The sequence below is a fragment of the Herpailurus yagouaroundi genome, unplaced genomic scaffold, assembly GCF_014898765.1.
Source record: "Herpailurus yagouaroundi ecotype Mexico unplaced genomic scaffold, PumYag 134108, whole genome shotgun sequence".
Lineage (NCBI taxonomy): Eukaryota > Metazoa > Chordata > Mammalia > Carnivora > Felidae > Herpailurus > Herpailurus yagouaroundi.
In genome coordinates, this window is record NW_024422179.1 from 1 (window position 1) to 15,346 (window position 15,346).

The 15,346-nt window shown below is 37.9% G+C and overlaps 1 protein-coding gene across 1 annotated transcript; it reads right to left on the reverse strand.

The window, feature by feature from the left end:
* Positions 1 to 884: 884 nt before the first annotated feature.
* LOC121026554 (membrane cofactor protein-like) lies at positions 885 to 14,840 on the reverse strand. The gene is made up of 5 exons (XM_040469371.1): positions 14,641 to 14,840; positions 10,470 to 10,831; positions 10,052 to 10,154; positions 3,311 to 3,405; positions 885 to 1,240 (listed from the first exon to the last, which is right to left on the reverse strand). The coding sequence occupies exons 1-5, from the start codon at positions 14,838 to 14,840 to the stop codon at positions 1,008 to 1,010; spliced, it is 993 nt and encodes a 330-aa protein (XP_040325305.1). The 3' UTR covers positions 885 to 1,007.
* Between the last annotated feature and the right edge of the window lie 506 nt (positions 14,841 to 15,346).

Sequence of the window (15,346 nt, forward strand, 5' to 3'; positions counted from 1 at the left end):
AACCCTTCCCACCCCCACAACCACCTTCACCAACCAGCCAAACACTGATTTGTTGTCTATTCCTATGGAGTTGTTTTTCCAGAATGTCATAATGAGCTTAATTTCTTCTTTTTTAGTTTCTTATGGTGGAAGCTTAGATCGTGGGTTTGAGACTTTTTTCTAATATAAGTATTTCAGGCTATAAATATCCTTCTAAGTAATGCTTTTGCTGTATCCCACAAATAGTGAGATTTTGATATGTTGTCTTTTCATTTTTATTCAGGTCAAAACATTTTGCAACTTTCCTTGTGACGTCTCCTTTGACTCATGAGTTGGTTAGAAGTGTCTTGCATCGTTTTCAAATATTTGGGACTTTTATAGATACCTTTGATTTCTACATTCATTCCATTGTGATCTGATATTACACTCTGAATCATTTCAATTAAAAAAATTTTTTAACTATCATATTGCATAGAATATGGTATTAGAAAATGTTCCATGTGTACCTGAACAGAGTAAATATTTTACTGCTCTTCAGTGGTCCCTTTCTTCTAACAATCAAATCCCCTCCTGTGTCTCCCCGCATTACGTCACTCTCTAGACCCTTATACATTAATTTTTAAATATGTTTTGTCTAGGGTTTGTTATTCTTGTTTGTGAGATGGGTAGTCTTTTACAATTTATTCTACCATTTCCTATAGCCCGAACTCTCAAACATCTTGTAACAGAGAATTGTTATTTTTAAGCCAGTGTGTGCTGTTTTTTTTTGATGTTTCTCCCAAAAAAAAAAAAAAAAAAAAAAAAAAAAAAAATCCTAACTCATGCATACACAGAGGAGTTCACAATAAATACATTAGAATGCTAAGAATGTGTAGGGTAAGGGCTGGGGAACTCTATAAATAGAACTATTTTTGAGTCAATTTTACCTGTATTAAATTGAATTAGAAACCAATTTAACAGGAGGAACAAGCACATGGGGCTGTTTTGTTTACTTGTAAGTAGGTATCTACCAAGTGTTTCCAAAATATTTACAAATGAAGAAGGAAGAAAATGGAAGTATTACCTTTACACTGCGGAGGGTTACCACTCCATTCACCATTTCCGGTACAAACAAGTCTGCTCTCTCCAATAAGTGAATATGCATCTGATCCACTTGATTGATCACAACTATAAGTTACCACTTCATTATATTCATATTCTTCCTTGCCACTATTGGTATATTTCCCATTTGTTATTTTTGGGGGTGGTAGACACAATATCCCTTAAAAAATGAAAAAAAAAAAAAGGACATGAAAGGCAAAAGGAAAGGAAAAGATGAAGGTGACATTAGTGAAGTCCTATGAACTGCCTTCAATAAATTCATTAACACATGATTTCTACAAGCTGGCTATAAATCCAATATCCATTTACAAGAAAGTTTCTGTGAGAAAACGTATTCTTCCAAATTCAAACCATTAATATAGACATGAACTTTTAGCATAAAACTCATTTTCTTAAATACTTACAAAAGATACCTATATGAAATACCTACGTTTATCTGCAAGACCATTCTAAGTTCTCATCATAAGAGACGCTGATGCTTTAATGAGCAAATATGCTTGTGATTAAAAATAAAACTCAGTGCTAGTTGAGAAATGCTTTATAATTTATAAATACTCTTGACACTTGAACAACATTGGGGTTAGAACTGATCCCCTGCAGTTAAAACTCCTCACAACTTTTGATTCCCCCCAAACTTAACTACTAATAGGCTACTACTGACCAGAGCCTTACCAAGAACATAAAAAGTTGATTAACACATATTTTTGGTATATGTAGTATATGCTGTATTCTTACAATTAAACAAGCTAGATAGAAGAAAATGTTATTAAGAAAACCACGAGGAAGAAGAAACACATTTACCATACTGTACTGTTAAAAAACCACAAGTGGACCCACAACAGTTAAAACCTGTGCTTTTCAAGAGTCAATTGTATAACCATTCACTAAATTGATAGTTCCCAGTATCAAAATATTATTATCTGTTTTCACTTTTATCCATATAAGTCTATGGTGAAATCATCCAGACACTATAAATTGTGTGATAACACCACCGACTGAATCCAGACATCTTCCTTTGAGCCAGATTTTGAAGAGATTTGCAAAAATGTAAAACAATACCCTATTCTATTCCTTGTGGAAAATTCTGCTTTTTTAAAATTTATTTATTTTTTGATGTTTGTTTATTTTTGACAGAGAGATGGAGTGCAAGTGGGGGAGGGGTAGCGAGAGAGGGAGACACAGAATCCGAAGCAGGCTCCAGGCTCTGAGCTGTCAGCACAGAGCCCAATGCAGGGCTCCGTCGAACTCACGAGCCGTAAGATAGGACCTGAGCCGAAGTTGGACGCTTAACGTACTAAGCCACTCAGGCACCCCGAAAATTCTGCTTTTTTAAAAAATTTGTTGGGGCGGCCTGGGTGGCCCAGTCAGTTAAGTGTCTGACTTCAGCTCAGGTCATGATCTCACTGTTTGTGGGTTCGAACCCCACATCGGGCTCTGTGCTGACAGCTCAGAGCCTGGAGCCTGCTTCAGATTCTGTGTCTCCTCTCTCTGCCCTTCCCTGCTCACACTCTTTCTGTCTCCCACAAATAAACATTTAAAAAAATTGTTGCATAGGTTAACATGCATTGAGCTTACAGTTCTTAAAAGTGAATTAATAAATAATTATGAATATCAATAGACATAACCTGCATAGGAAAAGCTCTTTGTGGTTTTTATTAATTTAAAAGCATAAAGGGATCTCAACAGCAAAATTTTATTTTATTTTTGTTGTTGTTGTTGTTGCTATAAGACTTTATTTTTTTAATATGAAATTTATTGTCAAATTGGTTTCCATACAACACCCAGTGCTCATCCAAACAGGTGCCTTCCTCAATACCCATCACCTCCCCTCCCCTCCCTCCCACCCCCCATCAACCTTTAGTTTATTCTCAGTTTTTTAAGAGTCTCTTATGGTTTGCCTCCTTCCCTCTTTATAACTTTTTTTTCCCCTTCCCCTCCCCCATGGCCTTCTGTTAAGTCTCAGGATCCACAAAAGAGTGAAAACATATGGTATCTGTCTTTCTCTGTATGACTTATTTCACTTAGCATAACACTCTCCACGTTGCTACAAAAGGCCATATTTCATTCTTCCTCATTGCCAAGTAGTATTCCATTGTGTATATAAACCACAATTTCTTTATCCATTCATCAGTTGATGGACATTTAGGCTCTTTCCATCATTTGGCTACTGTTGAAAGTGCTGCTATTTTAAAGACTAATCCTCTAAATTCAAAAGAAAGCATATACTTACTACTACATAGAGGGGGATTATCACTCCAAGTCATTGTATTATCGTCGATACTAGAAAGTTCACAATAAATAACTTTTGACCCAAGCAATCGATAACTAGAAAAGAAAAAAAGTTACTGGATTCTTCAGCAGTTAACAAGATGTGTAGAGCAATGAAAAAACATTTCACATGGCTGTTTTTCTCTACTACAGTAGTTTGAGGAAGAAGTTCCTTAAGGGACATATAATGAGAATGGTAACCATAGCTGCAACGTAACCAAATAAAGAATTTCTGCACTGAAATATACACTGGCCTAGAGCAAAGATTTCTAAATAAATCTGTCACATCTGTCAGTCTGGCCTCTCTGCTATCTCCAGCCATCACATTACACCTTCACTTCTATGCTCTGGCCATTCTTCTCAGTCAGAACAACCAAGCAGAGAGATTAGGCCCTAGGGCTTGCCTGGATGGAGCTGAGTCCCAGCTCCATGACTCGCTTTCTATCTGACCTCAGGCAAGTCCCTTAATGTTCCTCTTGCTCAGCTTCCTCATCCCGCCAAAGAGGATAACAGCATATACATCATGGAGCTCTTTTTTTAACATGTATTTATTTTTGAGACAGAGAGACAGCATGAACAGGGGAGGGTCAGAGAAAGAGGGAGACTCAGGATCTGAAACAGGCTCCAGGCTCTGAGCTGTCAGCACAGAGCCCGATGCGGGGCTCGAACCCACGGACCGCAAGATCATGACCTGAGCTGAAGTCGGACGCTTAACCGACTGAGCCACCCAGGCACCCTCATCATGGAGCTCTTTTGAGGATTAGATGAGTTGCCATCTGGCACATAGCAAGTGTTAGGTGAGTTTTAGTTCTTATTCATGTTTACATCACAGTATCTGTTTTTATAAATGCTTATTCATTTTTGGGGGGGGGGGGGACCGAAAGAGAGGGAGGGAGAAGCTGACAGTGCAGAGCCTGATGTGGGGCTATATCCCACGAACCGTGGGATCATAATGTGAGCCGAAACCAAGAGCTGGCTCCTCAACTGACTGAGCCACCGAGGTGTCCCCATAGTATCTTTCTAACAAGGAGTAGCTCAGGGATATGCCTACTCATTATCTTCTCTGATGATTTAATTCACAGTACTCTCTTCTCCTGAACTCTCATTGTAATGATCATGAATCATTATATTTATTTGGGACTATTCATTTGCTACTTTGTTTTGACATCTTTTTGTATGTATTTTGTTTCTCAATAAGGCTACAACTTCTCTGAGAAGAGAATAGGTCTTAAATTTTTACTGTTCCTTAAAGTGCCTAACAAGCTATCTCTAAATAACTATAGGCATACCTCGTTTTATTGCGTTTTTTTTTTTCTGTGCACTTGGCAGATACTGTATTTTTTTTAATAAATTGAAGGTCTGTGGCAATACTACAACATGCAAGTCAATCAGTGCATTTTTCAAACAGCATTGGCTCACTTCACGTCTCTATAAACTTATCTTTAAATTAAGGTATGTACATTGTTTTTTTTTTTAATATATAATGCTATTGCACATTTACTAGACTCCATTATGGTATAAACCTAACTTTTATATGCACTAGAAAACCCAATAATTAATTTCACTCACTTTTTTGAAATACTTGCTTTATTGAGGGGTTATGGAACCAAACCCTCCACCTCTGAGGTATGCCTATGGTGACAGCATGCTCCAATATTTTTACTGGACCAAGTTAAAAAACAGACAGTGAAACTGCCTGCAAATACTTCTAGCTGAATTTTCCCCCAGAATCAGTCAATCACTGATTCTCTATTAAAATGTATTAGATTATTCTGGAACAATGGCAAGGTGGTAAGCACCAGGAATCTGTCTCTCGATCTAGAAGACAACTTCACTCTTAGCATCTATGTGATGTAAATATTTTAGAACTAGGGAGTCTGCTGATGGTTTACAACTTCCCAGGAAAGACTTGGACAGGTAAACTGCATTGATTTCAGTCAATTTCATCTCAGCAGAGTGTCAGGTACCCATCCTCCACCCCCCAGCAGGCAGCTGTGCATGCGTTCTTGGAGCAGCTTAGAAGCAGTTGGGAGATCCAGGGTGGGCAAAAAAAGACTCTGTCCTCCAAATAGCGGGGATCTGTGCTCTTATCACTGAACTCTGCTTCTGATCACAGAGAAGCAGTGAGGCAGGCAGTTACTGCTGTCACACCTGCCCTTAACTCTTGTAAGCCCCCTTCTACCAGCCTGAAGTGACTTCTAGGGGACTAAATATCCAGTGCCCTCTGCTCCTCATTTCATGTTTCATTTTTCTCCTCTCAGGAGCCAGACATTAAAGACTAGAACACTGAAAGACAACTGCATGTGTGGGAAAAAGTAAAAGTGAATGTGCATGCCCAGAGAAAGGCTAGAAAAAACTGAAAAGACCTTCAGTTTACATGTCAGGCTGATCCTTCACATGGAGACAGCCTACAAGAATAACATAAAATGGCAAACCCTAGGGAAAGAGGAGAATCTGATTTCCAGAGTTAGCACATTAGTAGATTCAAATGTACAGTTCAACAAAAGTTACAAGGTATGCAAAGAAAGAGGAAAGTCTGGTCCATTCAAAGGAAAATATACATTAACAGAAATTAACAGAACTAGACAAAGACTTTAAAATAAAAGTCTTAAAGATGCTCAAAGAATTAAAGGAAGAAATGTAGAAAGTCAAGAAAACAATGTGTGAAGAAAATGGAAACATCTACTGGAGATAGAAAACCTACAACAAAACCAAAATGAAATTCTGGAGTTGAAAAGCATAATAACTACAATGAAAAATTCACTAGGGAATTGAATACAGATTTGAACATGCAGAAGAAAGAATTGGTGAAGAGAGGGCAATGGAAATTATGGAATCTGAGGAGCAGAAAGAGAAAAGATTGAAGAAAAGTAGACAACCACAGGTACTTAGGTGACACCAATATGCTAGCCAACATACATGCTGTAAGACAATCAGAAGAAGATAGAAAGGGCACAGAGAATATCTGAAGAAATAATGGTTGGAAACTTCCCGATTTTGATGAAAGTTGTGAATATAAACATCTAAAATGCTCAACAAACTCCAAGTAAGAAGAATGCATAGAGACCCACACTAGAAAGCGTAAGAAACTTTCAAAAGACAAAGACAAAGACAGAGAATCTTGAAAGCTGGGAGAAAGAAGTGAATCATCGCCTAGGAGGGATCCTAAATAAGATTATCAACAGATTTCACATCAGGACTTAGAGGTCAGAAGATAGTGGATGGACTGAAAGCTCAAAGGGCTAAAAGAAAAAGAACTGGCAACCAAAATTCCTCTATCCAGTAAAACTGTCCTTCAAAAGTGAGGGAGAAATCAAGACTTCCCCAGAAAAAAATATCTGAGGGAGTTTGTGACCAACGGTTTGTGACTACAATTTTGCTTATAGGAAGTGTCCAAGGGAGTCTACGAGGTGAAATGAATGGACACTAAAAAGTAACTTTAAGCTGTACGGATAAAGATCTCAATAAAGTAAATACCTGGGCAACATTAAAAGCTAGTATTATTGGGGCGCCTGGGTGGCGCAGTCAGTTAAGCATCCGACTTCAGCCAGGTCACAATCTCACGGTCCGTGAGTTCGAGCCCCGCGTCGGGCTCTGGGCTGATGGCTCAGAGCCTGGAGCCTGTTTCCGATTCTGTGTCTCCCTCTCTCTCTGCCCCTCCCCCGTTTGTGCTCTGTGTCTCTCTGTCCCAAAAATAAATAAATAAATGTTGAAAAAAAAATTAAAAAAAAAAAAAGCTAGTATTATTGTAACAATGGTTTGTAAGTAAAATTTTTGTTTTCTATATGATTTAAGACACCAATCTTTTAGAAGAAAATAAGTTATTAGTGCAGAAGCTAGTATTACAATTATTAGTGTAGAGATCAGCGCAGCATCAGCAACCAAAAGGGTGGGGATGAAGCTGTAAATGAGCAGTTTTTGTAATTTATTGAAGCTAACCTGGTGTAAATTCAAACTGGAGTGCTAAGAGTGTAGGATGTTAGCTGTAGTCCCCATGGTAACTATAAACAAAATAGCTGTAGAATATACACAAAAGGAAATGAAAGAGGAATTTAAACATTTCACTGTAAAAATAAACTAAACAAAAAATTAAACAGTAATACAGGAAATGAGGGACATAAAAAGGTATAAGGCATATAGAAAAAAATAGCACAATTTCAGAAGTGCCTCTTGCCAGTAATTACTTTAAATATAAATGGATTAAATTCTCCAATCAAAAGACAGTGATCAGCAGAATGGATGAAAACACATGCATGATCCAGGGGGACCTGGGTGGCTCAGTCAGTTGAGCATCTGACTCTTGATTTTGTGTCAGGTCATGATCTCACAGTTTATAGGATCAAACTGTGTTGGGCTGTGTGCTGACAACACATAGCCTGCTTAGGATTCTCTCTCCTTCTCTGACCCTCCCCAACTCAATTCTTTCTATCTGTTAAAATAAACTAAACCCAAACCTAGCAGAAGGGAGTATTAAAGATTAGAGAGGAGATAAATAAAATAGAGGAGAAAAACCAAAAGTTGGTTCTTTGTAAAGATCAACTGAATTCACAAACCTTAGTTAGATGGACAAGAGAGAGAGAAGACTCAATTTATTGAAATCAGAAATGCAAGTGGGGGGCGCCTGGGTGGCGCAGTCGGTTAAGCGTCCGACTTCAGCCAGGTCACGATCTCGCGGTCCGTGGGTTCGAGCCCCGCGTCGGGCTCTGGGCTGATGGCTCAGAGCCTGGAGCCTGTTTCCGATTCTGTGTCTCCCTCTCTCTCTGCCCCTCCCCCGTTCATGCTCTGTCTCTCTCTGTCCCAAAAATAAATAAAAAACGTTGAAAAAAAAAAAAAGAAATGCAAGTGGGAACATTACTATCAATTCTACAGAAATATAAAATATAATAAAAGAGTTCTATTAACAGTTTTGCACCAACAAGTTGGATAACCTAGATAAAATGGACAAATTCCTAGAAACACAAAGGCTACCAAAACTAAACCATGAAGAAACAGAAATTACAACTACTTACTCACCTATAACTAGTAAGGAGATTGAATCAGTAATCGAAATTCTCTCAATAAAGAAAAACTCCAGACCTGATGGTTTCATGGGTGAATTCCACTAAACATTTAAAGAACTAATACCTATCCTTCTCAAACTTTTCCAAAAAATTTAAGAGGAGGGAAATCTTCCCAATTCATTCAATGAAACCAGCATCAACATGATACCAAAAGACACTACAAGCAAATAAAGCTACAGACCAATACTTCTTATGAGCCATGATACAAAAAATCATCAAAAAATACTAACCAACAAAATTCAGTAGCATATTACATACCATGAACAAGCAAAATTTATTCCTGGGATGCAAGGATGGTTTAACATATGAAAAATGATCAATGTCATATGCCACATCACCAGAATGGACAAAAACCACACAATTATCTCAATTGATGCAGAAAAAGCATTTGACAAAATTCAACACTCTTTCATGGTAAATATATTCAATGAACTAGGAAGACAAGAAAACTATCTTAAGATAATAAAGGCCATTCATGAAAAACCCACAGCAAATATTATACTCAATGGTGAAAAGCTGAAAGCTGTTCCTCTAAGATCAAGAACAAGTCAAGGATGCCTGTTTTTACCATTTCTATTCAACATAGTACTGGAAGTTCTAGCCATAGCAATTAGGCAAGAAAAAGAAATAAAAGACATCCAAACTGGAAATGAAGAAGTAAAATTATCAGTTTGTAGACAATGTGATCTTATCTATAGAAAATCATAAAGATTCCACCAGAACAAAACAAGTGTTAGTAGCACTAATAAATGAATTCAGCAAAGTAGCTGGATAAAAGACAATATAAAAAAAAAAAAAATCAGACGCATTTTCATACTGTATTCCGTTTACCTTCTAAATGAACATTTTTCATACATGTCCAGTATCCCCAATATAGACTACTGAAAGAACCCTATAGAACAAAGGCTGTTAATCTTTTTAAAAAAAATTTTTTCTGTTTATTTTTGAAAAAGAGAGAGAAAGACACAGTGTGAGTGAGGGAGGGGCCGAGAGAGAGGGAGACACAGAATCCAAAGCTGGCTCCAGGCCCTGAGCTGTAGTCACAGAGTCCGATGCGGGGCTTGAACTCATGAGCCTTGAGATCATGACCTGAGCTGAAGTCAGATGCTTAACCAACCAAGCCACTCAGATGCCTCAAAGGCTGTTATTCTTAAGTGCTCAATACCTCTTTTTGAGATACTTAACCTCTGTAACAATCACAAAATTCTAACTAACAGATCTTGATCAACATAACGGTTCAGGTTAACCAGGTGAATTTTGGTCTGCTCTCAATATAAGAATATCTTCAGTTGGCAATTTGGTCTTTCATTTCTATAAGCCCAACTTCAACTGAGAGTTGGCCATTTTAAATAGGGTGCACTTTATTGTAAAAAATGAAGTCACCATTGTTAATGTTCACAATAGATTTATAGTAGATATGGTAAATATTATAGAATTTTGTTTTTCTTCAATTTAAATTTCTTCCTACTAATTACACATCTTTTCAGTTTCCATAAAAAGCCTGAGCCTTGTTAGGCGGTAAGTACGACTTGTCAATAGGAGGAAAATGCAATCAACTTTATGGGAACACTTATGAAGAGAAGCAAAACAAAAATGGAATTAGGAATATTTACCTTATTTCCTCTAAGGAACAATTTACTTACCCCTCATTACAAGCATAGTGAACCTGTGATCCAAAGAGAAAATTTCCATTTATGCTGACCATATGGCCATTTATGGGATCTCCTGGATGTTGACATGATCTTTCTAAAAGAAAATTTTCAAATTTGTTGTTTCATGTCAATTTCAAAATACTTGAATTAAAATAAAAATGCGGCATTGCTTATCTGAATTCATGAGAGTATTTTCTATTTTTGACTATTATAAAGCCAAACTTAAGATTCACATTTAACCAGATAACCAATTGCCAAGAAAAAGATTCCTTGGGGATTTTTCGAGGACTGAAAAACTACTATTTAAAACCTACATTCACATGAGAAAACAATCACTGCACTAGTGGAATATGCAATCTCAAATGTGTGAAATCTCTAGAGCAATAAAAAAAAAAATCTGTACACTTACTTGTACAAGCCTCCTGGAGAGGTGTCCATGTGTTATTAGGGTAACAAACAGAAGATACGGGAAGAAGAGGTATAATACGCTTGTATCCTGGGCGACACTGAAATTGTACATTTTCCCCAGGATTATAACTGGATTTAACAACAGTTGGCCTCATAGAGTTGTACTGCGGAGGGTCACAGGCATCTAGGGATAAGAGAATGAGAACATGAAAATGAAGTATTTTCTCTCTGTCACCAACCAGGGACTGTGGTCTCCCAGCAGGAACGTAATACGGAATAGAAGGAAAAATCCAAGATTTTAAATGATTCTTCCATTCCTTTACCAAAGTTGTGATAGCAGTTGAGGATGTGCCTTGCTCATTTTAAATAAAAATAATATCCTACTAGGTTTGGGGAATAGGATGAATTTTCTTTCAACAATAAGTTGAAGAAACAAAATCACTGGTTTTTGTCTTAACGATATATGTAAAAAAGCATCCTTCCCCATCTTTTTCTAAATTCATTTCAAAACTCGCCTCTCCTCAGGGTGCCTGGGTAGCTCAGTCAGTTAAGGGTGCAACTCTTGGTTTCAGCTCAGGTCATGATCTCACGGTTTTGTGAGATCGGGCCCTGAGCCTGCTTGGGAGTCTCTCTCTCTCCCTCTCTTTCTGCCCCTCCTCAACTCACACTGTCTCTTTCAAAAATGAAATAAAAAAAAAAACAAAAAACTATGAATAATTGCCCTTCCTCTAAGAAGCCTTCTATAGTATATGTAGCACTCTGCTCTGAATACTCTTCCATAGCCTGAAACAAACTAAAATAACTTGTCACTTCAGGCTTAGTTTCCTCTCAGAAGGCAAATTCCTAGAGGTAAGGGATCATATGTCTTCTTTTTCCGTTATTGTACCCAGTGGGTGCTTATGAAATGCTATAGTAACAAGTGATTATTAAATAAGCGTAACGTATTTCATAGATCAAAATAAATATTCACTAAAGTCTTTCAAAATACAAGACTTCATTTCTTGTTTCATGTTAGTGAACTGGGCATTTTATAAGTGAATAAATACCATTTAAATATCAAAATTTACTATTCTGAAATCCTTTTTTTAAGTTTATTTATTTATGTAATCTCTACACTTAATGTGGGGCTCAAACTCATGACCCCAAGATCAAGAGTCGCAGGCTTTTCTGACTGAGCCAGCCAGGCACCACTCAAAATTGACTACTCTCAATAGCATAACATGAAAAATATGTTGCTTTGGGGGACATTATTTTAAGTATGATTTCATCTTCCTCCACTGATCAATGGATCACACATTCTTTCAGAAGTTCCCTGAATGCAGCTGTCTGGGCTGTTTATCCAATATACACCTCCAGGAGTGCTACGATACTGCTATGCTTTTAGAATTTTGAGGGGGTGAAGGGAGGGGTTTTTTTTTCCCCTCCCTAGAATAGTGTCATTTCTACTTCAGCAATTTCTCTTCCCTTTCAATTAACCATGAGCTTGAAAACCAAACAGATCTGTCAGAACAATTATGTAAAACAACATGATGGAGACACATCCAGTAAAGTCCTAAAAGGCTAAAAGAACATGGAGGCCTCTCCTGTAAGGGTGAGGACCTAAGGACAAAGGAGACAGATCTACTTTGATCCCTGAGGAAACTTTTCTTTCTTACTCCCTGGATCTCCGTCTTACTTCAGATTAAGTGACTGGTCAAGAGAACTCTACTCAAGTGAAATATTACTCTCCTTTTACACCATATTCCTAAATTCTAAAATTGTATCTATAAACACCGTCCAACATTTCCTTTACATCATGTCCTCAAAACCACCTACTGGCAATATGTTTTCCACATTACCACTATGCTGACCAAGATATGTGAATGTTCCTCAATCAACTGTCCAAATCAGAACAAAAGCAAAAAGCAAACAAAAAGTCATAGCAATTAAAAGCATTAAAAAGAGGATTAATAAAGAGATGAATTTTATTAATAACATTACATTTACATTAAAATGAATACCCTGAGTCATTTTATAATAGGGGGGGAAAAAGCTAGAAATGCTAATATAATTCCATTCTAGATACAAATGCACCATGTCATTAGAAATCCTGGAACCACCAAGAAATAAATCAAGTAACAGCATTCCTCTGATTAAATTATGCAAGTATTCCTTGTTTTATGCATTCAACTTCAGTAACTATATTGAAACCAGATAAGCATTTTAGAATTCCAAATATGACTTTCATAAAAAGAAATGTCAATTGGATGGTTTATCCATTCAACTAATTTGAAGTATTTCTTCCTCCTAACACGTATAATTATAAGACATGCTTTCAAAAACATGCAAAGTTGACAACTTGGTTTGCAAGCTTTATACACTATAATAACTGAGTCCAATATTATACTGTTTTACAATAGTTTCTTCTCTTGCTCAGGACACTGATTTTTTTTTTTTTTAACCCTCTGGCTACCCTTTGTTCTCTGCTTGATTGGATAATGTGATATTCCTGATGGCTTGCTCTAGGATTCGTGTTACTTCATTCTGCAGCTCCCTCAGGGTGAATATGTATACTCCCATGACCTTATTATCACTGAGAGGCGTTGCCTCCCGCATCCTGGTCCCCATCCTCCATCTCTAGCCAGGGTGCCAAATGTATATATCCAATTGCCCACCCACATGCTCCACTTGGAAATGTCACGCTATCTCCAATAACATTTTGAAGCCAAAGTGTGGTCTCTTGATTCTTTTCATACTTACACATGCCCAGCAAACAAAATAGATGGGTTTTAAAATTTCAATTCCTGTATAATTAACATACAGTGTTATTAGTTTTCAGGTGTACAATACAGTGATTCAACAACTCTATACATTACACAGTGATCATCATGATAAACATACTCTTTATCCCTTTCACCTATTTCATTCATCTCCCCACCCACCTACCCTCTAATAACCACCAGTTTCTTCTCTATATTTATGAGTCTGTTTTTTTAGTTTATCTTTTTTGTTGTTCATTTGTTTGGTTTCTTAAATTCAATATATGAGTGAAATCGTAGAGTATTTGTCTTTCTCTCACTGACTTATTTCATTTAGCATTATACCCTCTTGCTGCAAATAGCAAAATTCCATTCTTTTTCATAACTAAGTAACAGTCCATTGTATATAGCTTCTTTATCCATTCATCTATCAACTCACCCTTGGGTTGCTTCCTTTTCTGGCCTATTGTAAGTTAATGCTGCAATAAACATAGGGATGCACGTCTCTTACCAAATTAGTGTTTTCACATTCTTTGGGTAAATACCTAGTAGTGGAATTATGAATCATACAGTAATTACAGTAATTGTATTCTTAATCTTCTATGTTTTCCACAGTGGCTGCACCAGTCTGAATTCCCACCAAGAGTGGACGAGGAGGAATTTTTACCCACAACCTTGTATTTTGGATTTTGGCCATTCTGACAAGTGTGAGGTGGGATCTCATTGTGGTTTTGTTTTGCTTTCTCTGATGACTGGTGATGTTGAGCACCTTTTCATGTGTCTCTTTGCCATTTGTCTGTCTTCTTATAGAAATGTCTGTTCATGCCTTCTATTTTTCATTAGATTATTTGGGGTTTTTTGTTCTTGAGTTAAATATAGATGGTCTTCAAAACAGAAATTCCTGTTCTTTCTCTTTTATTCTGCTTTCCTTTGAGTTCAGATCACCATCATTTCTATCTACATTGCTACTAGCATTTATGAATAGGCCTCCTTACCTACCACCCACCTTTCAGCCAGGCAGCCTGGTTCCACTACCAACACTTCTTCCCACCACATTCGTCTGAAACCCTCCCGTGCTTACACCAACAATCTACAATGTGGTCCTCAAGAAATGATCTTCTACTGAGTCTAGAGAAATTAAAGTAACTCTGGTTTAGATTTGCCATGTGCCAAGTCAAACAAAAGGGCTGAAGGTGCCCTAAAAGGACAGATGCTAATGTCATGCTGAATTTTAATGATGGTGATTGTTCATTCTTGACTATCCTGTTGCTTTCACAGTGATCTGCTCTGTGATCCAGTCCTTTGCCTTTCTCTCGCCTCTGTGTCCTCCTGCTGCCACATCGGGTAGCTCCACAGTCCATGGATGCCCTAAGCCATGTCACATCGCTAAGCCTCTGATCACACCGTTCCCTCTGCTCTGAACACCCTTCCTACCTGCTCACCCGCAAGCCCTGTTCAACTCTCGTCTCCTTACACTGGATCCACTCAACTGTTCCTCCAGCAAGCGTTTTCCACTTCCCCGGGGAGGCAGGGCCCCTTCCCCTTCCCTTGCACCGTCCTTTGCATGGACCTCTCAAGTCACTATCACATGTTTTTGTGTTTAACAGTTCCCATGGCTGGCTCCATTCATCCATGCAGCCACAACACCAAGCACAGCATGTCCCTCAGAGTAGCGAGGCAAAACAACATGGCACTCAAAGGACCACTGGTGTTAAACAGAACACCATGGGGAAGAATACGCTGTCAGGCATCTGACACTGAAACTAACCATCTTTAAGCTTTAAGCACTGGAGAAAGATCTGGCCATGTCATTTCTTCTGTTGCCTATCTCCCAGTATTCTGTAACCTAGCAACTGACCAGAAGGACTGTCCTCTGGGTATTACAATACGTAAAGAAACTAAGAAACTAGCATCTAAGCACTTATAGATCTTGGCTTCTTTAATTAGAGAGAAAGAAAAGACCTAACGATATGACCCACAACAGGAGATAGTGGGTTTTATACAAACCAGCAGACCCTTTGGAGAAGAATGAGACTGGTCCCGAAACTGGACAAATGTTCCCTTCTGCCATCTCGTGCAGCTGGCAACTAACCACCTCTGAGGTGGTGAGCTTCCGGGCACAACACTGTCTGCCTACACA